This window comes from Gloeophyllum trabeum (genome assembly GCF_000344685.1).
Source record: "Gloeophyllum trabeum ATCC 11539 unplaced genomic scaffold GLOTRscaffold_00001, whole genome shotgun sequence".
Classification (NCBI taxonomy): Eukaryota; Fungi; Basidiomycota; class Agaricomycetes; order Gloeophyllales; family Gloeophyllaceae; genus Gloeophyllum; species Gloeophyllum trabeum.
The window spans coordinates 32,326-55,323 of NW_006920410.1; the positions used below are offsets into that span (position 1 = coordinate 32,326).

General features: G+C 56.9%; 12 protein-coding genes across 12 annotated transcripts; 7 read left to right on the top strand and 5 right to left on the bottom strand.

Moving 5' to 3' along the window:
* Positions 1–74: 74 nt before the first annotated feature.
* Positions 75–1,101, top strand: GLOTRDRAFT_112780 (DUF1649-domain-containing protein; the record flags this gene model as incomplete). Its single annotated transcript, XM_007862263.1, has 6 exons — positions 75–119; positions 179–295; positions 346–441; positions 490–546; positions 599–621; positions 672–1,101. 6 exons carry the CDS (start codon positions 75–77, stop codon positions 889–891), a joined length of 558 nt encoding a protein of 185 aa, XP_007860454.1. The 3' UTR covers positions 892–1,101.
* A 576-nt stretch (positions 1,102–1,677) lies between these two features.
* GLOTRDRAFT_123703 (uncharacterized protein) lies at positions 1,678–2,461 on the bottom strand (the record flags this gene model as incomplete). The annotated part of the gene is made up of 2 exons (XM_007862264.1): positions 1,678–1,944; positions 1,991–2,461. 2 exons carry the CDS (start codon positions 2,459–2,461, stop codon positions 1,678–1,680), a joined length of 738 nt encoding a protein of 245 aa, XP_007860455.1.
* A 562-nt stretch (positions 2,462–3,023) lies between these two features.
* GLOTRDRAFT_31462 (Homeodomain-like protein) lies at positions 3,024–3,440 on the top strand (the record flags this gene model as incomplete). The annotated part of the gene is made up of 2 exons (XM_007862065.1): positions 3,024–3,233; positions 3,282–3,440. The coding sequence occupies 2 exons, from the start codon at positions 3,024–3,026 to the stop codon at positions 3,438–3,440; spliced, it is 369 nt and encodes a 122-aa protein (XP_007860256.1).
* Positions 3,441–3,747: 307 nt separating this feature from the next.
* GLOTRDRAFT_32469 (uncharacterized protein) lies at positions 3,748–3,924 on the top strand (the record flags this gene model as incomplete). The annotated part of the gene is made up of 1 exon (XM_007862118.1): positions 3,748–3,924. A coding segment is annotated over one exon (177 nt), but the record flags the coding sequence as incomplete, so codon positions are not given.
* Positions 3,925–4,302: 378 nt separating this feature from the next.
* On the bottom strand, positions 4,303–5,925 carry GLOTRDRAFT_89604 (uncharacterized protein; the record flags this gene model as incomplete). Its single annotated transcript, XM_007862265.1, has 4 exons — positions 4,303–4,935; positions 4,994–5,218; positions 5,272–5,447; positions 5,622–5,925. 4 exons carry the CDS (start codon positions 5,923–5,925, stop codon positions 4,303–4,305), a joined length of 1,338 nt encoding a protein of 445 aa, XP_007860456.1.
* A 474-nt stretch (positions 5,926–6,399) lies between these two features.
* GLOTRDRAFT_89605 (membrane-associated proteins in eicosanoid and glutathione metabolism) lies at positions 6,400–7,122 on the bottom strand (the record flags this gene model as incomplete). Its single annotated transcript, XM_007862266.1, has 6 exons — positions 6,400–6,501; positions 6,555–6,666; positions 6,715–6,760; positions 6,829–6,891; positions 6,940–7,046; positions 7,097–7,122. The coding sequence occupies 6 exons, from the start codon at positions 7,120–7,122 to the stop codon at positions 6,400–6,402; spliced, it is 456 nt and encodes a 151-aa protein (XP_007860457.1).
* A 246-nt stretch (positions 7,123–7,368) lies between these two features.
* Positions 7,369–8,141, top strand: GLOTRDRAFT_123707 (uncharacterized protein; the record flags this gene model as incomplete). The annotated part of the gene is made up of 4 exons (XM_007862267.1): positions 7,369–7,589; positions 7,654–7,674; positions 7,724–7,968; positions 8,020–8,141. The coding sequence occupies 4 exons, from the start codon at positions 7,369–7,371 to the stop codon at positions 8,139–8,141; spliced, it is 609 nt and encodes a 202-aa protein (XP_007860458.1).
* Positions 8,142–8,282: 141 nt separating this feature from the next.
* On the top strand, positions 8,283–10,438 carry GLOTRDRAFT_67227 (phosphoglycerate mutase). The gene is made up of 8 exons (XM_007862268.1): positions 8,283–8,355; positions 8,410–8,583; positions 8,646–8,799; positions 8,860–9,250; positions 9,301–9,410; positions 9,478–9,819; positions 9,878–10,214; positions 10,274–10,438. Exons 1-8 carry the CDS (start codon positions 8,324–8,326, stop codon positions 10,309–10,311), a joined length of 1,578 nt encoding a protein of 525 aa, XP_007860459.1. The 5' UTR covers positions 8,283–8,323; the 3' UTR covers positions 10,312–10,438.
* A 106-nt stretch (positions 10,439–10,544) lies between these two features.
* Positions 10,545–13,409, top strand: GLOTRDRAFT_67228 (uncharacterized protein; the record flags this gene model as incomplete). The annotated part of the gene is made up of 7 exons (XM_007862269.1): positions 10,545–10,925; positions 11,216–11,233; positions 11,296–11,937; positions 12,000–12,074; positions 12,308–12,373; positions 12,431–12,801; positions 12,868–13,409. 7 exons carry the CDS (start codon positions 10,545–10,547, stop codon positions 13,241–13,243), a joined length of 1,929 nt encoding a protein of 642 aa, XP_007860460.1. The 3' UTR covers positions 13,244–13,409.
* A 175-nt stretch (positions 13,410–13,584) lies between these two features.
* On the bottom strand, positions 13,585–14,780 carry GLOTRDRAFT_123710 (uncharacterized protein; the record flags this gene model as incomplete). The annotated part of the gene is made up of 3 exons (XM_007862270.1): positions 13,585–13,838; positions 13,897–14,187; positions 14,240–14,780. The coding sequence occupies 3 exons, from the start codon at positions 14,778–14,780 to the stop codon at positions 13,585–13,587; spliced, it is 1,086 nt and encodes a 361-aa protein (XP_007860461.1).
* Positions 14,781–15,352: 572 nt separating this feature from the next.
* On the top strand, positions 15,353–16,563 carry GLOTRDRAFT_51755 (uncharacterized protein; the record flags this gene model as incomplete). The annotated part of the gene is made up of 7 exons (XM_007862128.1): positions 15,353–15,565; positions 15,624–15,676; positions 15,728–16,041; positions 16,097–16,191; positions 16,246–16,318; positions 16,383–16,478; positions 16,535–16,563. Coding segments are annotated over exons 1-7 (867 nt in total), but the record flags the coding sequence as incomplete, so codon positions are not given.
* GLOTRDRAFT_51757 (SNF2 family DNA-dependent ATPase) lies at positions 15,848–21,034 on the bottom strand. Its single transcript, XM_007862129.1, has 24 exons — positions 21,010–21,034; positions 20,867–20,953; positions 20,691–20,816; positions 20,562–20,636; positions 20,437–20,513; positions 20,260–20,381; positions 20,104–20,201; positions 19,430–20,045; positions 19,233–19,375; positions 18,965–19,181; positions 18,744–18,912; positions 18,513–18,694; positions 18,382–18,454; positions 18,166–18,325; positions 17,952–18,112; positions 17,725–17,897; positions 17,551–17,668; positions 17,399–17,502; positions 16,932–17,341; positions 16,535–16,882; positions 16,383–16,478; positions 16,246–16,318; positions 16,097–16,191; positions 15,848–16,041 (listed from the first exon to the last, which is right to left on the bottom strand). The coding sequence occupies exons 3-20, from the start codon at positions 20,703–20,705 to the stop codon at positions 16,763–16,765; spliced, it is 3,033 nt and encodes a 1,010-aa protein (XP_007860320.1). The 5' UTR covers positions 20,706–20,816; positions 20,867–20,953; positions 21,010–21,034; the 3' UTR covers positions 15,848–16,041; positions 16,097–16,191; positions 16,246–16,318; positions 16,383–16,478; positions 16,535–16,762.
* Positions 21,035–22,998: the final 1,964 nt, after the last annotated feature.

Sequence of the window (22,998 nt, forward strand, 5' to 3'; positions counted from 1 at the left end):
GACAAATGCCGGATTTGGAAATACATCGAAGCGCTGTGCCAGTGGCTTGCTCTCGCACATCGTCCTCGTCGACGATGACGACGAACACAAACGCGTTGCCGACGGTCACCATAGACCTCGTAATTGTTTACACTGCATGCTGTGCCGCTGTACTTGACAAACTGTGCCGGTAGCTTAGGTCCTCGACCGGCGCTCGACTACCGAAGTGCTGAGCGCGGTTTTACATGCAATACTCTTTCACCGTCTTTTTGGCACAGTGAAGCCAACGACGTTCCAGGTGCAGGACATTACAATTGTGAGGATCACGGACACTGCTAGGCCTTCTCACTCTGACCAGTCCACCAGCCGGGTGTGGACGACGCGGATACGAAGCAGCTCGTGGACGAGAAGGTCCATGCGTTCTGGAGAGCGATGGAGGGTGGTCCCAGTAAGCGCGGACAGGTACGGGTGGACGATTTCCCAAAGTGTGTTGGCCTCAAGGCGTTCCAGATAATAGTCACCTTTGCTGAAAAGCGGGCTAGGAAGGGTTGGTTCTACATGGGCGAGGTGCGATACCAGCATGTCGTCGCTCTTTCCGTTGAGTTAACCAGTACATTAGGAAGAGGTTCCTTGGGAGCAATGGTCAACACACCTCGTCCTCTCTGACCTATCTCGGTCTAACACTCCTGCAGGATAGTCAACGCCGAGATTCGTCAGCCAAAGTCGGAGCAAGATCGCGTATCGTTCAATGCGGACCTTGCTTCTAGCCTTACCAAGGCCCTTCAGACGATGCTCACCCACATCTCCTCGGAAACCGGGCGTAAAGCTGTCCCACTCATCACGAGCAGCACGGGGATATCGCCGTTCCCATTCAAGGTGCTTGTGAAGGTCAACGGGGCAGAGGTCGGATAGGAACTCATGAGATGCGTGAAGAGGCGAGTGGATTTGTTGTACGACGTGTAATATACGGGGGCTGTTGCTTGTTTATAGATGTATCAAGTAAGTCGAACCTTAAGTGTCCTCTATATTCAATTGACTTTGTGGCGACAAGTCAATGTACGATTTCTGGTCCCAATTCTCGTCGGATACCTATGGACTTGCTCCCTCCTACCGATGACTACGTCCGCCTCTGCCCTGTGGCGTTCGCTACAAATAGTACTGACATTCAGTGTGTTCGGTGTCCCCATAGAACCGACGTCTGCAAGGGTACCCGGTATCTGCCAGACGTTCGCTGTGATGTTTGTTGTTAACACCCCAAGGAATAAGAGGGTAAGGGCCGTCAACCCGTCGGCTGACAACGTCCAGTGGTAGCAGTGACCAAACAACAGTCCTAGTTGTTCACCGACGTCCTGCTTAGAGGGGGACTCTCAATGCTCCGTGTTTCGTGCCACAGCTCACATGGTCCTGTAAGTGCAGTACTTTGAGGAGGCCACCCCTTACTCTTCCACGAGCGCAACTTGCACAGGTACCAACCGAGCTCTGTTGTCGCGATAAGGCAGCGTCGCGTCGTCGGGGATTCATGAAGGAGCCAGGTACGTCCCTGACCAGCAATAGCATTCTACACCACTCATCTCCATCTCCATCCTTGACCAACTCAAAGTCTCCCACTTGAACCTCCCCAACTCGAAACTCCCTCAGCTCGAAACTGTCCGCCATGCCTGCCGCATGAGTCTCCAAAGGAGTAAGTATATTGCATCATCAGCCAAAAAGCCATCCACGGTCCTCGACCTTCGCCCTGCTCCCACTGACGCGGTCTGTGCTCCCAAGAAGGACGCCCGGAACCCAATGCACAGTCACAGCCAGCTTTGGCTCGCCGAACCGACCGGCGATGGCGCATGCAACCTCGAAACGGGCTTGGCCATGGGCCCAGACGCCGGTCACGTCTCTGCGCCCCGCACGCAGGCGTGAGCCGTACGACAACGGCGAGCCCCGGCGCTGGAATTCGAACCGGGGGGTGCGTCCACCCTGCCGATCGCACCGTGTAATATGCATGCTGAATCGATCCGCATACCCCACCCCACGAGGAAACGATACTGTTCACGCCACCGTCAACAGCGCCGATCGTGCTGGAAAACGCGGTCTGGATCTCTGCGACAGCAAGCCAGACGGCGGCGCGATCGGGGTTCCCTCCAATGGCGGCGCCACGCAGGAAGGGGCCTTCGTCCGCGTCTCTTCCCCGCCCGCAACGTCGTGCAAATGGATCAGAGCGCCCCGCGTGCGCGGACGGGAAACGGGAGGCCTTTCGCAACCACGGGACGGGAGGGGTCATAGACCAGCCGTGCGATGCTTGCCGGGTACCCGTACCCGGGACGCGCTGGCGCTTGAGGGTCCTCGCCTTAACCACAGCGTGTCGGGTCAGTACCGCGAAACGCCCCGCGCATCCCAGCGAGCACGTGTACCCTGCAGAACGGGACGACTCCACGAGGACGCTCGGACAACCAGAAACGGGCCCCGATCCCTCCGTGCTCCTGGGCGAAGCCATTTGCCCCAGTCGAGGGCACCCCTCGCGGGAGGGGGGCAGTGTCGGGAACTTCTATGCCGGAGCGGGTGGTGCTTCGGGACGAGCAGCCAGGAAGGACCGAGCAGTGACTCCGGGCAGCGGTGCACCGACGAGGGGATGCCCGCCGAGTGCGGTTCGTATACCCAGCTGACCTGATTGGCACAGCTCGCAAGCCGGCCCCAGCAAGGGTCCGAAGTAGACTGCATATTGTTCTTGTCTAGATATACTATGCAATGCAGGAATGCGTTTGCGGACGCGTGGCGATGTGATGGTAATACATTGTTCTACAGCCATTCTTGAAAGAGAAAAAAAGTTCCGATGGTGCTCTCGCAATATGAATGCACGTATCCACAGGCATTCTAATCACTCCTTTCCTTACAGCAATCGGCGAAACGATAGAGAACTTCGAGATCTTGCGTACATGTCTGCCGGCCCTCGGCAGACCTAAAGTAGTAATGGGTTGCGCCACTCGACACCAAAGCACCCATGGGCGGTAAAAGGTCGTCGTCCCTTGACCTCATCCCGTCCCGTTGGCATACACGAAATGGGGAACCGTCGCTATATACCACCTGAGCAAAAGCAGCTCGTAATCACCATGTCTATGTCCATGAAACCGAGGGAGATAGCAGAAGTGACGAAGATGGGAAGATCGACCGTGAGCCGTATACTAGCCCTCTGGCGCGATACCGGAGAGGTCGAACGCAAACCGCCAGATCTGGGACGACCAAGAGCACTGACCTCTGTGGAAGAAATGGTATGTCAATCATCTACATACATTCCCTTCTTGCTCATGCTGCCGTAGTACCTCGAAAGTCTCATCGAGCGAAGACCAGACACATACCTGTCGGAACTGCAGGACTCCCTCCTAGATGCATGTGGCATTTCGGTAGATCAGCGAACAATATCGCGGACTCTCAAACGGAGGGGGTTCACTAGAAAGGTGGTACGTTCGCCGAGCTAACTAATGCCTCTGGAGCCTAACATACGTTGTAGGTTTCACGCCCCGCCTTGGAACAGAACAAGGATCGACGCGCCATATTCCGCGCGACAATCGCCGAGTCCTGCTCGCCCGACATGCTCGTCTTCCTGGACGAATCTGCATGTGACCGTCGTACTGCAAGACGCAGGAAAGCATGGGCTCCCCATGGAGATCGGGCCCGACGACATGATTACTTCGTCAGGGGCATACGGTGAGCATAGTTAAGTGACTTTGTGAGATTTACTGACAGCATAACAGATATTCCATACTACCCGCCATTAGTCTTGACGGCGTACTCCATCTCGACATTCTGACGCGCTCCTGGACCGGGGAGGACTTCCTGCGCTATGTAGACTTACTCCTGGATCGCATGAACCCCTTCCCGCAGAAGAATTCAGTTTTGGTCATGGACAATGGGAGTTCTCACCATGTAGAGGGCCTGAGGGAGCTTGTTGAGGCACGGTAAGTCATTGAGCTGTAGCATGGTCATTCATGCTCATGCAACATTCTGAAGGGGCATGCGGCTCCTATACCTGCCAGCTTACTCTCCTGATTTCAACCCGATCGAAGAGGGATTCTCTGCCATGAAGGCAAGCATTCGGAAGGACCGGGACTTTGTACTTGGGAAGCTTTCGCAGACTGCCTCTTGTGATCCACACGCTATGCTATGGAGGCTGGTGTACGAGACGATGACGCCGGAGAAGATCCATGCATGGTTTTACGATTGTGGTTACTGATTGTACTGTTGGAATTGAGATACAACAGGTGGTCTGCAGTCAACGGAGCATGCAGAAGGCTTTGCCTGTAGTATACACACATTGGTTGCAGATACAATACTAATCAATCAGATCTTGACAGATGTCGTATACGACCGAATGCTTCTTGGCGAAGCGGTCGGAGTTCGGGTATGCGCCCGCCCCTTTCCCTTTGCCGACACCCTCCTCCGCTTAGGCGTTCGCTCGATGTTCTCCTTCTCGCCATGGGTGGTTATTCCCGCTCGGAAACTGTCAAGGACCAGGGCACGCGCCTTCCGGAGGAATGACACGATCAAACCTTTGGGCATTCCCACCTCCTCGGCGTAGAACTCGGTGTCGAAGTCGAGCGCATTGCGTGCGTAATAAATGCCGTGTCTCGCAAGGGCCTGTTCATAGGTAGGGTAGTTAGCGAGAGGCTGCTTGACGTCCAGGGCCTGAAGGACCTCAACGATCGGGACAGGTTCCTCCTCCTCCTCTAGATCGTCGACCTGGAAGTTGTGGTCCGGTGCCAGTCTCTTGCTCCCGCGCACATGAGGAAGATGGTGCGGGACGTTGTCGAGTGCTTCACCGAAGTGAAAATGCATTGGTGGTGGTGCCACAGGTTGTACTTTGGCTGCTGCATGGCGAGCACGAGTGGTACGTTCGTTAGCTTTGTTCCGGAGCTTGTCGAGAGTCAACACGTTCGGAAGGACGGCACAGCTAGAAGGCACTTCGCCATCATGCTGTTTTGAACATTGGTAAGACTATTATGACCGTGACGTGGTCAGAGCCTTCACTTACGATCTTCCGGGCCCACAGCTGTACTGTCTCTAGGTCCAAAGGGATGTGCTCATTGGGCTTACTTGGATCGATGTAGCACCAACGATCCTTGTCCTTCCCGTGGATAGTGCATGCGAGCTTGTTTTGCACGGTGCGAAGCTCTTCGCCATATGCACACTCCGTCATTTTAGTGGGTTTCGAACCCTCCTTCTTCTTACCAGATTCGGTGCCCTTGGGATCGAAGTCCTGTATTCCACCACATGTAAGTCCAGCGATCAGATTACCTGATTTGCACATACTAAATTGGATATCTCCATTGTGATGGGCTTTGATCTCGCAGCTCTTTTCCGTGCGATAATGGCATCGAAAGCGGCATCAACATCTTGGTGCGTCTCGAGTCTCCTCCGGGCTGTCTTCTGGGACTCATCCACATATTTCCAGCCTAACTTTCCTTCGTGGGATGCAAGACCCATGCCTGAAGAGATCCGGGACAGGAAATCGGCCCGATCTATGCTTGTCTTGACTGTGAGAAGGCGCATTACAAGGTGTCGGGCATTGGGATCGGTTGTATTGATCGGGAACGTGACATCTATTTCATCCACTTCGTACATGGTGAGTGCTGATAAGACATGATCTTGTGGGTACTTACATTTCTTGCCCGTCTGATCCTGACTCGCTGATGCCTCCTGTACCTGGGAGGCAGATTGGGACCCATAGCCGACAGACGTTGACTGCTGACTTCCGGAGTCAGGATCCTGGGAGTAAGACGCAATGGATCCCTGCGACTGCTGAGTCCCATCCATGGCGCTGTACATCGCAGCGACCGCGATGTCCTCTGGCCTGGGCGGGGGCATTGGCCCCATTCCGAGCAGGAACCTTGAGATGCTAGTGCCGTTGCGAAGGCTGCGGTTGCTGCTCGTGCTTGGGGCGAAGTTAGTGTTCTGGTTAGACATGATAGTGCTGCGACGATAAGTTCAAATAGTCTGCTCAGTAGCGGGTGCCATGGTCTGTCGCATATTTGCTGTATTTTATACCTCTCGCAGACGGGGAACTCATATATTGTTGGCTACGGGGAACTCGCCTTTGACATATGGCTATATTCGCTAAGTCATCATCAACAGACCCGATGTACGCTACCAGACACTAAATCGAATACCGAGGTGTAATGCTGTGAGAGGGTAGTGGCGCAAGTGGCTCCTACTGCCTTATACGGTTTGCCTTGCGTCACCAGCACCATACACACTAATTTCTGAGGTTCTCTATCGTTTCGCCGATTGCTGTAAGCCACGGGCAGCAGGTGATGAACCGCGCCAGGTTGAGAACAGCTCGTCGACAGGGGCGGAAACGGATTTCGAGCCGGCGGATCCATTATCACACATTACATAACGTACTTGAACATCCGCCCTCCCGCCCGGCCCACTTCCGAGTTATTGCATCTCCGCCCAGACGAACTCGCCGACGGTCCACGTGCCCGTGAGGACCAACGCGAGCATCGCGAGCGAGCCGAGCGAGCCGCCGCGCTGGGTGCGCTACCGCCCAACCCGCATCAGCACCCCGCGCACGCACACGACGATGAACGCACCTTTTCGGGGTCGCCGGAGGCGTAGCCGAGGGTGTAGAGCACGCGGCCGAGCGTCCAGGCGCCCATGAGGGACGCGGCGAGGAGGGGGCGGCGCAGGCCCGTCACGAGGGTGCTGGTGTCGTCAGTAGGGGAGCAGAGTTAGGGGTTGGGGGCGGCGTACCCGATGAGCGCGACGGGGAGGTACTCGAGGGTGTTCTGGTGAGCGCCTGCGCGTCACAGGTGAGGCGGGGCACGGCACGGCACGGGCCAAACGGGGAGGGGGACGGGGACGTACGCTGCACGCAGTTGAACACCATCGCCTGCCGGGACGCGTCCGCCTCCGCCTTTTCGGCGTACACTGTGCGAGCGTGAGCACGGCGCGGCGGCGATCATGGGAGGGACGCACGCTGGGGGTACTTGATGCCGGCTGCGCGGCGGGCGCGGCCGACGGCGATGCTCTGCCAGAGCAGGAGCCAGACGGGCGAGAACGTCGACGCGACGACGTACGTGAATCTGCGCGGAGCTCAGCACGCTCCCAGCTCGTCGAGAACGCGCGGGCTTACCCCTTCGGGAGGACGAGGCTGGCCATTGTATGTAGTGCTGCGACGGTCAGGCTGCAGCTGCAGCCGGCTTTATACGGCGGCGGTTGGAGTGGAAGGCGCCGGAGACGCGCCACGTCATCGCGGCAGAACGTATTATTCCACGGTTCTCCGGGCTATGTCAGCCGCTGCTTGCTGACACGTCCTGCGGCGGAGGGTTATGGGAGCAGACACTGCTCGACATTGGCCTTTTATACACAGCTGCAGCCTATGCCCAGTCCTCATCCGATCCCGCGATGGTGTGCTCTGCGGTCGGTGGCGGTGTCACGCACGTGGGGATGTCCATCAGGCCACACATATACCAGCTACCACGCCGCAGCCACAGAGCGCTCCAGCCGCCGCCGCACCTCCTCCGCGCCCACGTTGCGCCCGACGAGCGTGCGGGCGTCCGCGAGGTAGCGGTCGATGGCGTCCTGGGCATGGTGTCGTCGGGACGGCGAGGTGGTGCGTCTTTGTGGTACGTAGGCAAGCGGGCGAGCACACGGGTATGGTTCTGTTTGTTCGAGGTGGATGCCACCCAGGAACGATGGCGACGAACGAGGGTTGGTCGCTCCAACACTGTATACTAATGTGGCTGACCGGAAGCGGTAGCGTATATTCCAAAGTAGTCGTGCTGCAGCCTGTTATGTATCTAAAAAGTCTGGATGCCCGAGCGAAGATCCGGGCCGTACCTGCCAAGTATGGCAAGACCATTTCCCGACTAGGTTATGTCGGTCTCGTTCATGCACTGTCCCTACTCCCGGAATTCGGCCATACTGACCCTTACAATATGTATCGACCCACCCCTTCCTCCTACGCCGACGCAACCGTGTATATGCCCTCCTCCTTGCCTACCCGTGAGTTGGTGCATTCACGGCAGACGACCGTCCGGCTCACTTTGCCGTTAGGAGTCTCCCATCGCCTGGTTTTACTCGGGTTTTCATTCTGGGTCGTGATAGTGTTCCGTCTCCTGGCGCGTGTACACTTACACCCTGAGGCCGCGTACGCGAGCTCGCGCTCCGAGTCGTAAACTAGAACAGGAGCTCTACACGCTGTCCAGAGGTTCGAGGGCCGACTCCAAGCCTCGGCGTCCAATTGGCCAGGCCAGATCGCGGCCGAGATTAGATCACTCACGCGTGCGCCGCAACCCACTCTATCATCGATTGCGCCGCGCTCTGCAATTTTATCTCTAGTCCATCCACCTCGACGACGATGGTGCAAGTGAAGAACAAAGTCTGCCTGATGTGCGTCACGGTCTCGTCGCTGCACTCGGGGTGAAGCTGACGCGGTGGTCGTAGCGTGCACGACGGGTGGGGCATCGCCCCCGAGAAGGGCATCAAGGGCGACGCCATCGACGCCGGCGACACCACCCACATGGACGCCATCGCCAACGCGCACGCCCACCGCACGCTGCGCGCGCACGGGCTCGCCGTCGGGCTCAGCGACGGGCTCATGGGCAACTCCGAGGTCGGGTGAGCGCGCTCTCCTACTCATCACGCGGCGGACGTGCGGGCTCTGACGCGCCCGGCGGAAGGCATCTGAATATCGGCGCAGGCAGGATCGTGTGGCAGGATATCGTCAAGATCGACGTGTCCATCAAGAAGCGGCAGTTCCACAAGGAGGAGAAGATCCTGCAGAGCTTCCGGCGCGCAAAGGACGGGAACGGGCGGCTGCACCTCCTCGGGCTCGTGCGTGCTCCTCCTTCCCCTCTCCTCTTCCCCTCTCCTAAACTTGACCCATACACCCAGGTCTCCGACGGCGGCGTGCACTCGCACATCAACCACCTCTTCGCGCTGCTCGAGACAGCCAAGCAGGTCGGCGTGCCGCACGTCTACATCCACTTTTTCGGCGACGGGCGCGACACCGCGCCGCGCTCCGCCGCCAAATACGCCAAGCAGCTCCTCGAGTTCCTCGAAAAAGAAAAGTACGGCGAGATCGCGACCGTCGTGGGGCGGTACTACGCGATGGACCGCGACAAGCGCTGGGAGCGGATCAAGATCGCCGTGGACGGGCTCGTGAACGGGGTCGGCGAGGAGGCGCGCGATGTGGTGCAGGCGATCGAGGGGAAGTACGAAAAGGACGAGACGGACGAGTTTCTGAAGCCGATTATCGTGAACGGGGAGGCCGGCAGGATCAAGGGTGCGTGCGTGGCCTGTGGTGTGTGTGGGTGGCTGCTGACGGGGTTGTAGACGGCGACACGCTGTTCTTCTTCAACTACCGCTCGGACCGCGTGCGCGAGATCGTGACCGTGTTCGGGCTGCCCGACAAGCCGATCGACACGCAGATCCCGGAGAACCTCGTACGTCGCTGCGCCATTATTATTGTCATTCTCCCCGCCTCACGCCCCACGCCCATCCCCTCCCTAGCACATCACGACGATGTCGCGGTACAACGCGGCGTTCCCCTTCCCCGTCGCCTTCCCGCCGCAGGCGATGACGAACGTGCTCGCGGAGTGGCTCGCGAAGCAGGGCGTGCGCCAGGCGCACGTCGCGGAAACGGAAAAGTACGCGCACGTCACGTTCTTCTTCAACGGCGGCGTGGAGAAGCAGTTTGACGGGGAGGAGCGGTTTATGGTGCCGAGCCCGAAGGTGCCGACGTATGACCAGCAGCCGGAGATGAGCGTGCAGGGCGTGGCGGACAAGGTCGCGCAGCTCGTGCGGGGCGGCGAGTACGAGTTTGTGATGTGCAATTTCGCGCCGCCGGATATGGTGCGCTCCGTGCTATGGCACACACGTGTATCGGGTACTGACGGCGCTGCGGATGCAGGTCGGGCACACGGGCGTGTTCGACGCGGCGGTGAAAGCCGTCGGCGCGACGGACAAGGCGGTGAAGACGGTGTACGACGCGTGCGAGGAGGCGGGGTATATCCTGCTCGTCACGGCGGACCACGGGAACGCGGAGCAGATGGTGAACCCGGAGACGGGCGCGCCGCACACCGCGCACACGACGAACCCCGTGCCGTTCATCATGACGGGCGACCCGGCCGTGTTCAAGTTTGTGCAGGACGAGGCGAAGAAGGATGGGGAGGAGGAGCACGAGGAGGGCGCCCTCGCGGATGTGGCGCCGACGGTGCTGGATGTGATGGGGCTGCCGCAGCCGGAAGGTGCGTTTGCCTGGGTTTGACACGGTGGGGTGGTAGTGCTGATGCCTTGGCCTTGATAGAGATGACCGGGCGGTCGTTGCTCGCGAAGAGCGGGTGAGGTCATCAAGAACACAGAACAAGGCAAGAGAATATAACTACAGGTGTATTATAGACTATAGACAGAAGTAGATGTATATGTATTCTGATGCAGCTGCGAACAAATATTATGCAGACTGTAGACCCGCTCGAGCCGGACGCGTCGCGATAAATGAGTGTGACGGAACGTGACCGGGCGTGCGCGTGACGCTTCGCGCTTCGCCCGCCTCACACCGTCTCTCACCACCGCCCCCGATGGCCTCGACAGCCAGACCCGCAAAACGACAAAAACTGACGCACGCGGCGCCGCGAGCACGCGCCCGCTCGCCGTCGCCCGCGCACCCCGACGCCGACGCCGAATTCAAGCCGCTCCCGCCCCCGCTCCTCCTGCTCTCCCTCCCCGCGCTGCTCGCCCAGCCCCCCTCCAGCCGCTTCCACGCGCAGGCGCTCTGCCTCTCCCTCGCGGCGGTGCGCGCGTGCCTCGCGCAGGGCGCGCTGAGCCCCGACGTGGAGTGTCGCGCGTGGACGGCGCTCGCGGAGGTCGGGATGGCGGTGGTTAGCGGGGGGGGCGCGGGCGAGGCGCAGGCGTGGGCGGTGGGCGTGGAGAGCGAGGTGGAGAAGGCTATCGCGAAGGGGGTGAGTGCTGTTTTGTGTGCTTGGGGGTTTTGGGTGGGTGTATGCGCCGTGGTTCAGCCACATTGGGATGGGAGGTCCTGCGGGGCTTGATACACTCCCTACTGAGTGGGGGAGGGCTTCTAGTATTAAATGGAGCCGATGAGCAGCTCCAGAACTGTCGTTCCTCTGCGTAGGTGGATTGTGGCTGCATGGTCGAACCCCCCGCTTCGGCGGCCTTTGGACTCGAGTCGAGATTCGGCGCGAATGGCCTGGGTATATACCAGCTGATACTGACCAACTTCGTTCCCCAGACACTGATCGCTCAGAAGGTACGCCCGCCGCTAGCCCTGCCTTGGTCCCGCTGTTAGTCGCTCACCGACTGCAACCCCAGCATCCATCACTGACGATCTACCTACACCATCTAACGGCCCTCCACGCCCGCCTCGCGCAGTGGCAGCACAACACCAAATTCGCGCGGAAGCTCCTCGCCCGGCTGACCAGCTCCTTCCTCCCCTCCGACCCCCCGCACATCGTCTACGCCGCGCACCTCGCCAGGATCAACAACTTCATCACCGCTTCCTCACCTACTTCCGCACCACACGCTTCCCCGGCGCCCTCTGCTCAGGACGTACACGCGGCGCTTGCGGCAATCGATACGCTGCAGAATCTGGCGGAGAAGAACGCGCACGAGAAAGTGGTATTGCTGTCCCGCGTCCTGCGCCTGCGCACGCTCGTCGCGGCGGAGATGTGGGACACCGTGCAGGCGACGCTCCAGCCCGTCGAGGACGCGCTCGGGCTGGCGTACGACGCCGCCTCGACGCCCAAGCCTCACTCGTCTGCTCAGCCGCCACAGACCTCCTACAGGAAGTTCGACGAGCCGTTCGAGACGGCGATGGCCGTGCACGCGCTCGTGCTCGGGGTCGCGTTCTTCACGCACGCGGGGCAGGCGGCGGACGCGTCCGCGCGGCTCGCGCACCTGCACCTCCTGCTCGACGCGGGCGCGCTCGAGCGCTTCCCCGCGGGCGTCGTCGAGGTGCGTGACGCCATTCCTCCCGCATGTCCCCTAAGACATTGAGCGCGGTGTGCTTCTCGCAGGTCTCGTTCGAGGGCGGCGCGCCGCTCGCGGTGCAGGTGACGCACCCGCGCGTGCTGTACATGCTGACGTTCCTCGTAAGCTGCGCGGCGAAGCGCGACGCGGTCGGGCGCAAGCCGAAGCGGAAGGTGTTCGCCGCGGAGGGGCTCGCCGCCTGGGAGCGCGAGATGGGCAAGGAGGTGGTATGTGAGTGGCCGTCTCTCTCGTGTGGTGATATTGTGAATTCTAAGTGGTTCGGCGTGAGACAGTGCCGGCCTGGGCGAGCGTGGGCGATGTGGAGGAGGTGCAGCAAAGGATGGCGCGGATCAAGGCGGATTTGCTGTGTGAGCTCGTGGCAGTGGGGATCATGAGGAGCGAGTTCGGGGAGGCTCAGCGGGTGGGTGTGAATTTGCTGTCACGGTACCCGATTCTACTGTACTGACCGCTCGATCAGAACCTGGATCTGCTCATCGCGCATACACGTACATATGACATCTTCGAGCTGTTCGCCGCGCGGACAGCCCTGCACCAGGGGCACCTCGCGCACGCGCTCGGAAAGACGAGCAAGGCGCTGCAGTGCTACGACACTGCGTCCTTCCTCGCGGGGAAGGATAAATTCGTCGACATGGCAGCTCGCACCGGGGAGCTGGTCCTCAGGCTCGGGATGCTGCGCACTGCAGGCGGGGATGATGCCGGTGGTGAGATGAAGGAGCTGGGCGCGGAGCTCGAGGTGCTCGCAAAGCGCTGCCGGGGCCAGGGCGCCGCGCTCGAGGCTGTCGGGCAGGTTCTCGAGTCGTGCCTCGCCACCGAGATTCTCAAGTCCAAGTGCGTCTCCTGTTTGCGTCGACGTTGTATGTACGCGAACGCTGACATCCGGTCTGCGACGACTAGGCAGCACCTCAAGCACGCGCTGAGCCTCGCGAGCAGGGCGCAGGACAACTACCTCCGCGCGCTCGTGCTCGCGCTCATCGCCGCGCACTACCTGCACACCGCGCAGGAGCACGCGCGCGCGATGCTCGAGACGTGCGAGCAGCTCGCGATGGGGCTCGGCGCGCCCGTGCAGAGGCTGCGCGACGTCGGCGTCGGCGGGCGCATGGGCCGCACGAAGGTGGAGGTCGTCGCTGTGGGGAACGTGCCCCTGCGGGTGTGGTGCGGGGAGCGGTTCCTGGACTTGTATAGGCGGGAGGGGAACGAGGGGGAGGTGAGGAAGCGGGAGGCGGTGAATAAGCAGCTGCTGAAGAGCCCTCCTGCGCGGGCGGGTGGCTGAGTCTTCCCATGGGCGAGTTGTCGTTTTCTGGTATGGTTGTGCTTTGGACGGTTTTCGCTGTCGTCTGTTAAAGCTTTCTTGCTGTGGCAGTTTTCGTTGCATCTCCTGTAAATTATAACTTTCTCAAATGCGGATAATAGAATGTAGGCAATGTTCCAATTAGGGATGACCTGGGTTCAAGTTGCAAAACACTTATGAGGATGCTACGTATGACAGCGAGAGCGAGAAAGCAAGAAACATCGGAAAACATATCAAAGCAAGTACTAGTGTGCAGCGAAACCGGATAGTAAGTGATCGCGGAACCCATCGGCCTCCATCGAGATGAGTTCTGGACATCACATTCACACGTCGGGAGCTTTGCTGGCAGGATGATGGTCGTCGGCGCGGCAGTAGGACAGCGGAAACCGACCGGATGAGGCCTCATCTTCACTTGAAACACAGTCCTCCTCATTAACATTGCTGTTCTTCGAGTCAGATGTCTCGGGATCTGTTTTGACAGTGGTCCTTGAACCCGGTTGGCCAGGGTAGACACCGGGGCTGGACGAGTTCATCTTGGTGTGTCTGTGTTTGCCGGTGTTGATCCCCAGTGATGAATCTGATGGTGAGAGGTTATCAGAGTCAGTTTAAATGTATTCAGCACGGGAGGGACTCACCGTTGACATCCCCTAGGGCCCCCCAATTGGATGGATCATCCTTGAGATCATATCCAACGTCAAAGTGTGTGGTGAGAGCAGTCTCTGGTGAAGGCTCCTTCATTAACCTATCTCCAGCCACTTCTAGGACAATCTCCCTGGATTTGAACATGTCCAGGGGGTCTGGAATATCCATCTTCTCCCTCCATTCAAGGGCAGGACCAATTGCCTCAACAGATGACTTTGACTTGGAGTCTCCAGTGGACAGATATAAGTCTCTGGCATGCGAGGGAGCACCACCGGGTGTGATATCTATTGTCAGGCAAGGTAAGTGCGAGTAAATGTCACTGTTCAGGCAACTCACAATCTGTGGAAAGATTGAGTGGACTGCCATCAACATCTGTGGCAGGGAATGATGCAAGCTCAAGCTTTGGAGTGTAACACTCAATGAGACGAGCTAAAGCTCGCTCAAAACCCTGCCTTGCTTCAGCTTTCCATCCTCTGGCTGTGTCTGAGATCGTCCAGACAACATTGCCCTTGGGATCAATGTGCAGGAGCCTTCTCTGGGGGAAGTAGGGATGGTAGAGGACTTGTGTATTGGTGAGGTTGAATTGCATGGATGTAAATGCCTTCCACTCATCCTGCCCTACTTTTCCCCAGAGCCTGCCTCCAGCAAGGTCCACATATGCATCTCCAGGGTGGCCCAGGGCAGGGTGGGGGTCACCACTGTGGATGAAGATGGAATAATGTATGGTGTTATTGAAGACAGGAAACGGGTAAGCAGTCCTCAAGCCTATCTGCTCCTTGAAGTATCCACCCTCCCACTGGACAACCACCCCAGATGGGAGGACATTTTTGCGGTCCTTGAGACAGGGCTGATGTGGTTCCAAGGAAGATGGGGACATGGGCTGAATGGTTAATCCTGGACACTGCATGGATAGTAGAAAAATGCGATAAAATTGAAATTTCCTAACCCTAGGCCCTGACTCCATCATGATGTGACTTGTTTGGTTCTCTTTGGTTTGTGTGGCCCACCCATGGTTATGGATTGGTGGAAGCAAGCCTGACCTGGTCACCAGACAAACATATATACCTGTGAGTGACTGATATACAAGCTCTGCACTGTGCCATGTTGCAGTAAGAGCCAGTGGTTTACTGATCTTGGCGTGCTGAGAGTTTGAACTGCATTCTCAATTGTGGGAATAAATTGATGCTGGCACTCACATCTGGAACCAAGAGGCAACTGATAGATAGCTCAATTCTTGCAGAAGTGAAGTGTCTTGAGGTGCGCTGGCAGGGTGATTATCTGCCCCGATGAACCTGCAGCCACAAATTACCTGGACTTCCGGGTTAGGTCCCCACATTTGGTCTCGCGCGTGTCGAGCACAGCCACAACGAGGGGTCGAGCGTGCCGCATGACGCGCGCGAGCGCTGCGGCTTTTGGAAACACTCTGCGACGACGATGTCGGACGCGACTCTCGACATGCCAGGCGCAATTGGACCAGAGCACGAGCTTGCGCCTGCAGATGTACCCGCTGAACTCGCTCGTGCCGAGTCGCGAATGCAGTTTCCGCCTTCGTATGTGATTGTGGGTGTTTACAGGTTGTTCACGGACAAGACGCTGTACGTGCCAGCATGGAAGAAGTGCCAGCACGGTGTTGTTAGAGGTCTTCTTGTTGGAGGTGCTTGGGTGAGCTTGCACAATTGAGAGAATTAGTATAGGGTGCTCATCCCTGCCTTGAGGAAAGGGTTTCATAACATTCTCGATCCAAAGGAAATTCGTCGAGCTGTTCCTCATCAAGTGAGTCTGCAGTCGTCTGTGCAAGCTTCAAATTGCTGATACTCTGCATAGATCTCCCCGTGTCACCGGCCTCTCGAACGACTCAATCTTCGGCTACAAAGTCCCCTTCGACCTCACCACCTACGCCACCTTCCTCTTCATCTCCTCGCAGGTCACCGCCATCCTCACGTACTTCCTCTCGCGCAACATCCGGATCGCGCGCCAGCGCGCATGGGAGCACACTGTCGCCTCTCGCGGGAAGGGCCCCGACTTCTGGCAGCCGTACGTGGAGGAGTGGGAGATCCCGCCGAAGGTGAGCGAGGGCGGGTGGGGGATCTGGGAGAAGATGCTTGCAAGCTACTTCGGGCGATTCTTTGTCAGGCGGGGTCAGTCACTCTCCATTCCGCCGCATACACCCAGCATCTAACGCTATAATCTCAGTGCTGCTTCTGCCGTTTGATATCGTACCCGTCGTCGGAATATTCATATCCGCCTGGCTCCGAGCTCTCGGTACGGCTAGGTACCTCCACCAACCGGTTTGTCCAGCTCTGTCACCTCCATAATATCAACACCACTCACCAGGGGCTTAGTACTTTGAAGCCAAGAAGATGTCCAAGCACCAGGTAGCCGTATTCATTGAAGAGCGGAAATGGGAGTACCGGAGTACGTGCAGTGCTGAATGCGCCTTTGCCAGCTCTGCACGGTTCACTTACGCCTTTTTCTCTAGCCTTCGGCTTCGTAGCTGCTCTATTGGAAGGCCTCCCCGTCATTGGCCTGCTTTTCTCCGTCTCCAACAGAATCGGCGCAGCCATGTGGGCTCATGGTGCGTACTACCGCTCGTACGATCCGTCCCATACACTCACGGTACGTGCTCACCAGACCTTGAAAAACGGCAACACTACATCGCCTCTCAAAAGGCACAAAAGTCAAGATGAACCATCCCGTCATAGACTGAAGGTGATCTGTAACATCTTGCATTATTATCGTATATACGCATACGAGGCATATGTAATTTTAGGAGACATAACAGGTCCATCTTAATAACAAAACAAATCGAGCGACGAGTAGTACAAAGAGAAGAGAGGAACGAGGGAGATGAAGGGGAGTCTATGTTTTCTTTTTCTTGTACTGCCTCTTCGCTGGTGCTCCAGCGGCGCTCCCGCTCGGCGTCGGCGACGCAGCCCTGGAAGCCTTCTCCGCCTTCCCCACCTCTTCGATATTCCTCTTCTGCGTTCAAAGTCAGCGACAGCGCTGCACACCTCCCAGCGCAACGCACCTTTCCCCTCGTACTGCTCTTCGCCGCCTTCGACGCGTCCTCCTGGGCCTTCGCCTCCTGCGCCTCCTTCTCGATCATCGAAAGCAGCGTCGTGCACCTCCTCGCCAGCTCCTGTGGGCTGCGGCTCTTGAAGAACCAGTCGAAGCGGAACACCGGGAACTCCGTGATGTCCTTCTTGATCCTGTCGTACACGTCCTCCGAGCTCATTCCGTAGTGGTTCAGCCGGCAGAGGAGGTAGCGGTCCTCTTCCTCGCTGTAGACTTTGCCCTTTGTCGTGGGGTAGTTCAGCTCGAGCTCTTGCATCGGGTACCGCACAGACGCGATCTTCTCCGCAAGCAGCTTCTCCAAGTTCGAACGACGGTCCCGTTTCGCCTCGCCTTCCGCGATACGGGCTTGAATCCTGGGATATTCTAGTGGCGATGTGAGTAATCCGATGACATACAACTCAAAATGAGGGATAGACGAACCGGCCAGTGTCTTCCACTTCTTCTTGAACACCGGGTAATATTTGGCAACTTCCTCGGGCGTCTTATCTTGGATGTCTGTGGCGAGTAACTCGAAGTCCTCGGTCCTGTGAATCAATCAGAATGTTACCATCTTCGAAGAGATTCAACCGTACCATCCATACGCCTCGAGTGCGCGCACGAACTGCTGGAAGTCTCGTCTACTCCAGTCTTCGAAACCTTGGGCAATCAAAGCTTCCTTCTCTGCTAGCTCTTCCTCCGTCAGAGGCTCGGCTGTAGGCACGCCAACTGTCAGTACACATTAACGGTACCAACACTGTCATGCTTACCGTTATCAATGAGCTCTTGCTCCGCCTGTCGTTCAGCCTCGAGCTTCTCGGGGGTATCCTCCGGACCTTGAGGCTCTCTCAGCGTCGCCGGAATATCGTTGGCTCTCTTGTGCGCTGCTAGCTCTCGTTGCTGCAACTCCGCCAGTCTCGGGGGGAAGAACTGGAAGTCTTGGCTGAAGACTATGTAAATCGCTACTCCAATGTGAGCAAATTAATATAAGGCTCACATCTGGATCTGCTTCGGTGCTCGAGGGATCTTGGGACCTTTCTCCGTTTTCGAAGGCCCGGCGCGCATTGTCTCCTTAAAGTAACTGTCTACCGAGTAGTTCGTCTTACGCTCCCGTTTCGACAATGCCAACATGTTGAAGTTTAATGGTTTCCGAGCCGGCTTAGGGTAGGATGATCAGCGTCACCGTAATGCTTTCTTAACGGGATACTTACTCCGGTACGGAAGTCCTCGCCCTCCCACTGCTGCACCGAAGCATCGGACTTGAAGTTGCTTAGATCCTCGAGGTTCAGATTCTCGTATTTACTATTGAGTTCCTGCGTTCGTTGTTCACCGCGCTGAATGATAGCCTCGATATCGTCGTCGATAAGCAACCTGAGGAGATACACATATGAGGCGGATTCCTCGCTCAGCTTGCAGAAAGAACTCACTGCTCAGCATCAGAATTGACGATCTGTTCAGCGCCATGGGTGATCATGTCCAGGAGTTCGTCCTTGCTCGCAGCTAGGGTGAGGGCAGCAGTTAGAGATACGTTACAGGATGATAGAGTTGCACGCCTCACCTTTCTGCTGCTGCTGCCGTCCCTGCTGGATGACCAGTTGATCAAGCCGCAGCTTCTGTGCTGCTCGCTCCAACATCCGCTCTTCCACGCTGTTCTCCGTGATGAAACGGAAGACATACACCTGCTTTGTCTGCCCAATTCGATGAGCACGATCCATGGCTTGCAAGTCGGCTTGGGGATTCCTACAACGGACGTCAGTTTGAGTCTATCCGAGCCGGGGAGCAGACACACCAGTCGCTGTCATAGAGCACAACGATATCAGCTGTGGTGAGATTGATACCCAGTCCACCGGCACGGGTCGTGAGTAGGAAGATGAACTTGTCGCTTCCAGGCTTGTTGTATTCGTCGATAGACGCGATACGGTCTTCATGGGCGGTACTTCCGTCAATACGGCAGTACTCTGCAACGTGCAGTGGTTACAGTTCAGTCTCAATCATATTCATGGCACTTACTGAAACCGCGGAACAAACAATAATCCTCCATAATGTCGAGCATGCGGCTCATCTGACTGAAGATGAGCACTCGCGAGCCCTTCTCCTTCATTTGGTGGAGCAGCTTGTCGAGGATGACCATCTTGCCTGAGTTCTGGATAAGGTGCTCGTCGGTGGTGTAAGGCGGTCCCGGCTCAGCGCCGTCGAATAGGTACGGGTGGTCTGTTACTTTACGCAACTACGGTAGATAGTCAGTTCGAGCACAATCGAAGTTATGATATCTCCCGACCTGCATGACAATGTTCATGAGCCGCGTCTTGCCCTCCTTCTTCCCGGTCAAACCGTTCACGGCGTCGATGTCCTTTTGCAATACAGACCGGTACCACTTTCTCTGCATTTCCGTAAGACCAACATAGATATTAATTTCCTTCTCTGAATAGGCGGGTTCAGCGGTTAATTAAACCGCAAACGAGAATAGCCACTTACTAGGTAGAAGGTTCTTCTCCACGTCCGCCTTGACTCTCCGCAGAAGAAAAGGCCTCAAGATCTTATGCAATGCATCGACTACCTTCTTGCTCTTCTCCTCGTCGCCCTCCGCGCTCGCCTCATCTTTATGCAAGAAACTGTCCAAATCCGCATAATCCTGGAAAATCTCCGGGCAAATAAAATTCAGCAACGCAAACAGCTCCTTCATACTATTCTGCAGCGGCGTGCCCGTAATTAACAACCGTCCGCGCGACATGAACGAGCGCACGATCTGGCTGAGGATCGAGTCGACGTTCTTGATGCGGTGCGCCTCGTCGATAACGATGTACTCGAACGACAGCTTCTTCAGCGCGTTCTTCTCGATCAGGCAGATCTCGTACGATGTGATGAGCACCTCGAAGTCGATCGGGAGCACGCGCGTCGCGACGAGGTCCTGCCGCTCCTCCTTCGAGCCCGTCAGCACCACCGTGCGCACGTCCGGCGTCCACTTCTCGAATTCCCGCGCCCAGTTCTGCAGCGTCGATTTGGGGACGACGATTAGGTGCGGGCCGGGCGTGTTCTTGTGGTGCTTCAGGTATGCAAGGAAGGAGATGGTCTGGAGAGTTTTGCCGAGGCCCTGTGCAAAGTATACGGCGTGAGCGTGCGGTTTTGAGTTCCAACCTCCCGGGACGCACCATCTCGTCGGCCAGAATACCATTGAGACCGTTATGGTGCAAGGAGACCATCCAGTTCAGGCCCTGAAGCTGGTAAGGCCGCATTTGGCCATGGATAACTGATGGCGGGATGCTCCGTGAGCGGTCTGACGGAGAAGGTACACGCAAGACACGTACAGCTGGGCGACTCCTCGAATACAAACGGTTGGTCATCCTCGTCGTCTGCGGCTAACGCTCCTCCCTTCAAAAGCTCTTCGTCTTCTTCCTTCTCCGATTTGCGGTGACGAGCACTATTATCACTGTAGACGGCGGATTGAGTAGATTAGCATAGAAGAGGTAGCTACAGCCACTTACACAGCCTTTTTCCGTCCACGTCCTTTGGGCTTCGGTTGCGCATCGAGGAGAGCAGCGTATTGCGGATCACGTGCTTTCTGCGATAGGGTGAGTACAGCTACGCCTGCCGGGTGCTACGCACGTACCCTCATATCCACGAAATGCCTGAACAAGTCGGTCTGTCCCAGAAGGTAAGAGTACCGCTTGACAGCATCTGCAATCTGTCGCGGGACGTGTTACAAGGAGTAGTGCCAATCGAAATACAGGCCACGTACTTTGGCCTTGTCCATTTCCTGCCGCTTTTGCTTCAGGTTACCTTCGTCCGCCTTGCGCTTCTGCCGCTTCGCGCTGCTTGGGCCTGCTCTTCCCCTCCCTGCATTCGAGGTGGAGGGCACATCATCCTACCGGGACAGTCAGCACCACGAGCGGCGTCAGCACGAGCACGACCGACCTTCTCCTCGTTATCGCTCTCTAGCTCGTCCTCCTCTTCAACGTCAGGTACCTCGACTTCGTACTCCTCTTCTCCGCCTTCGCTTTGCTGCACGAAACAGAGTTGAGCGCATCAGCCACAATGGACAACACACCGATACTTGCCTGACGCGAGACAATGTTGCTTGGGACCACGTCACTCAGCACGTCCTCTTCCGCCGTTATCACGTTGCTAGCCATAGTCCAGAAGGAATGAGCTGGAAAGGCGGTAAACTGGAAGACAGCGAGTTGGGACAAAGTGGACGCCGCAGAATGAGGGGATGTGATGTGACATGATCGTGACTGAGCGTGTTGCGCGTCGTTCCCACGCCATATTCAGCCTGCCGTTTGGCCTCGCGACGGAGACGACTGCGAAGTCAAGCTGCTCATCATGTGCGCTGTCGGGGACGACACGGACGTCCTTTGCTTCGAAGACTGTTCTGGAGAAGCTCTGCGCTCTGCAACAAGACCTGTAATATACGCCTTGCGTATGACTCGCTCGCATCTTTCTCAGCCGTACGACACGCTAGGCCAACCGGGATTGTTCTGCAGACAGTACAGCTCGCGAGGCCTCTCTGAGAATGCTACTGGAATTCTTCGCTTATGTATGTTTTAACTGAACGGCTGGATTGCTCTTCGAGCCGGCGGATCACGCTCGATAGTCGAACTGAACCCGGACAAGTATGCGTGTCCTTATGACAGGATGGCCTTAGTATAGCCCGTGCTCAACTTCCCATACAACGCAGCCTTGTCTTCCATGAAGCAGCGGGCTTCAGGGGGATTAGAATAATTTCGGAATATCTACAGGACTACACCTATGCCCATGTTCCAGATATGGTAATCGTTGTAAAGGAGCGGTTTACACGAGTTCTGCTCGCCCGCCGTGAACTCGCCCAGCGCTCAACAAGCCTCCAGTACCGCTCCGCCACTCTTGGACGGAGCACCCCGCAGCCGAGCATACTGTCCTGCGCATACTTCGCCCTTCGTGGATGTGATCGGTGCGCGGATTACTGGCCTAGAGGACATTGCGAAGGCGGAATATTGGACCTCTCCACTTCCTCTGCCATTCCCCCAGGGTGAGCAGCATATTCAATAACTTTTGGTACCATGCCGCTACCAAGTTTGTACTCCCAGCGGTAGCGCTGTTTTCCTTGGAAAGGCGGCTGCTAGCACCTCGGAAAGGTGGCCCCTTGGAGAGGCTGCAAGGCAGCTCCTTTGAAAGGCAGCTCCTCGGAAACGCCTCGCGATCGTCCTGAAGGCAAGAGCGCAAGCGGAGCTTGAGAGGGATTAAACCAGGCTCCTAAACCATCCGTCCTTAGCGTTCTCGCTCCTCCTTTACTAGGGCGCACGTGCAGTGTTATATAATACAAATCTATTTTTAATTTATTACCGGATACAGAACGAACAAGAGGAGGAGAACGCTATAGGACGGCTGGCACAAATGTCGTCGCCGAGATCCCCGAGGCTGACTAAGCGGACGGTGGCTGAAGCCTTTCACCAGCGGTCGGCGGGCCTTCACGCAACCATTTACAACTTATTACCTTTGGATTTACCGCTCGGTGTACTTTATAGTAATTTAAAAATGTCCTAACTGAATGGTATACTCATGCAATGGTTATCAGTAGTACCGAAGGCTGAATATCTGGCTGAAGAGGCATAATGGCTATAGACAAGCCCCTCTGAGTGTCAGAAGTATACCAAAGGTATTTGCATTGGTCTTGAACTATGTTAGCACCCGTTTATATGTGTTCTGCGTGAGCTCAACGAGGTAGGTGTCGAGACGCTCTCTACATCGCCCGCCAGCCACTGCTGAGAGGCTTCAGCCACCCTCCGCTTAGTCAGCCTCGGGGATCTCGGCGACGACATTTGTGCCAGCCGTCCTATAGCGTTCTCCTCCTCTTGTTCGTTCTGTATCCGGTAATAAATTAAAAATAGATTTGTATTATATAACACTGCACGTGCGCCCTAGTAAAGGAGGAGCGAGAACGCTAAGGACGGATGGTTTAGGAGCCTGGGATTAAACCGGAATACAGTAGCCGGACCTTTGTCAATGTTCCCGAAATGGTAATTGTTGTAACCCGAAAAGGTCCCGAGACAAACATTGATCCTCGATTG

Excerpts from the sequence above, each read along its gene's own strand:
- GLOTRDRAFT_67227 (XM_007862268.1), top strand. The coding sequence starts at position 8,324 with ATGGTGCAAGTGAAGAACAAAGTCTGCCTGAT. Across the intron at positions 8,584-8,645 it reads ATGGGCAACTCCGAGGTCGG|GCATCTGAATATCGGCGCAG; the intron begins GTGAGCGCGCTC and ends GCCCGGCGGAAG. Across the intron at positions 9,251-9,300 it reads GGAGGCCGGCAGGATCAAGG|ACGGCGACACGCTGTTCTTC; the intron begins GTGCGTGCGTGG and ends ACGGGGTTGTAG.
- GLOTRDRAFT_51757 (XM_007862129.1), bottom strand. Across the intron at positions 19,376-19,429 it reads GGAGAAGAACCTTCTACCTA|AGAAGGAAATTAATATCTAT; the intron begins GTAAGTGGCTAT and ends CCGCCTATTCAG. Across the intron at positions 17,669-17,724 it reads GCAAGAGCTCATTGATAACG|CCGAGCCTCTGACGGAGGAA; the intron begins GTAAGCATGACA and ends GCGTGCCTACAG.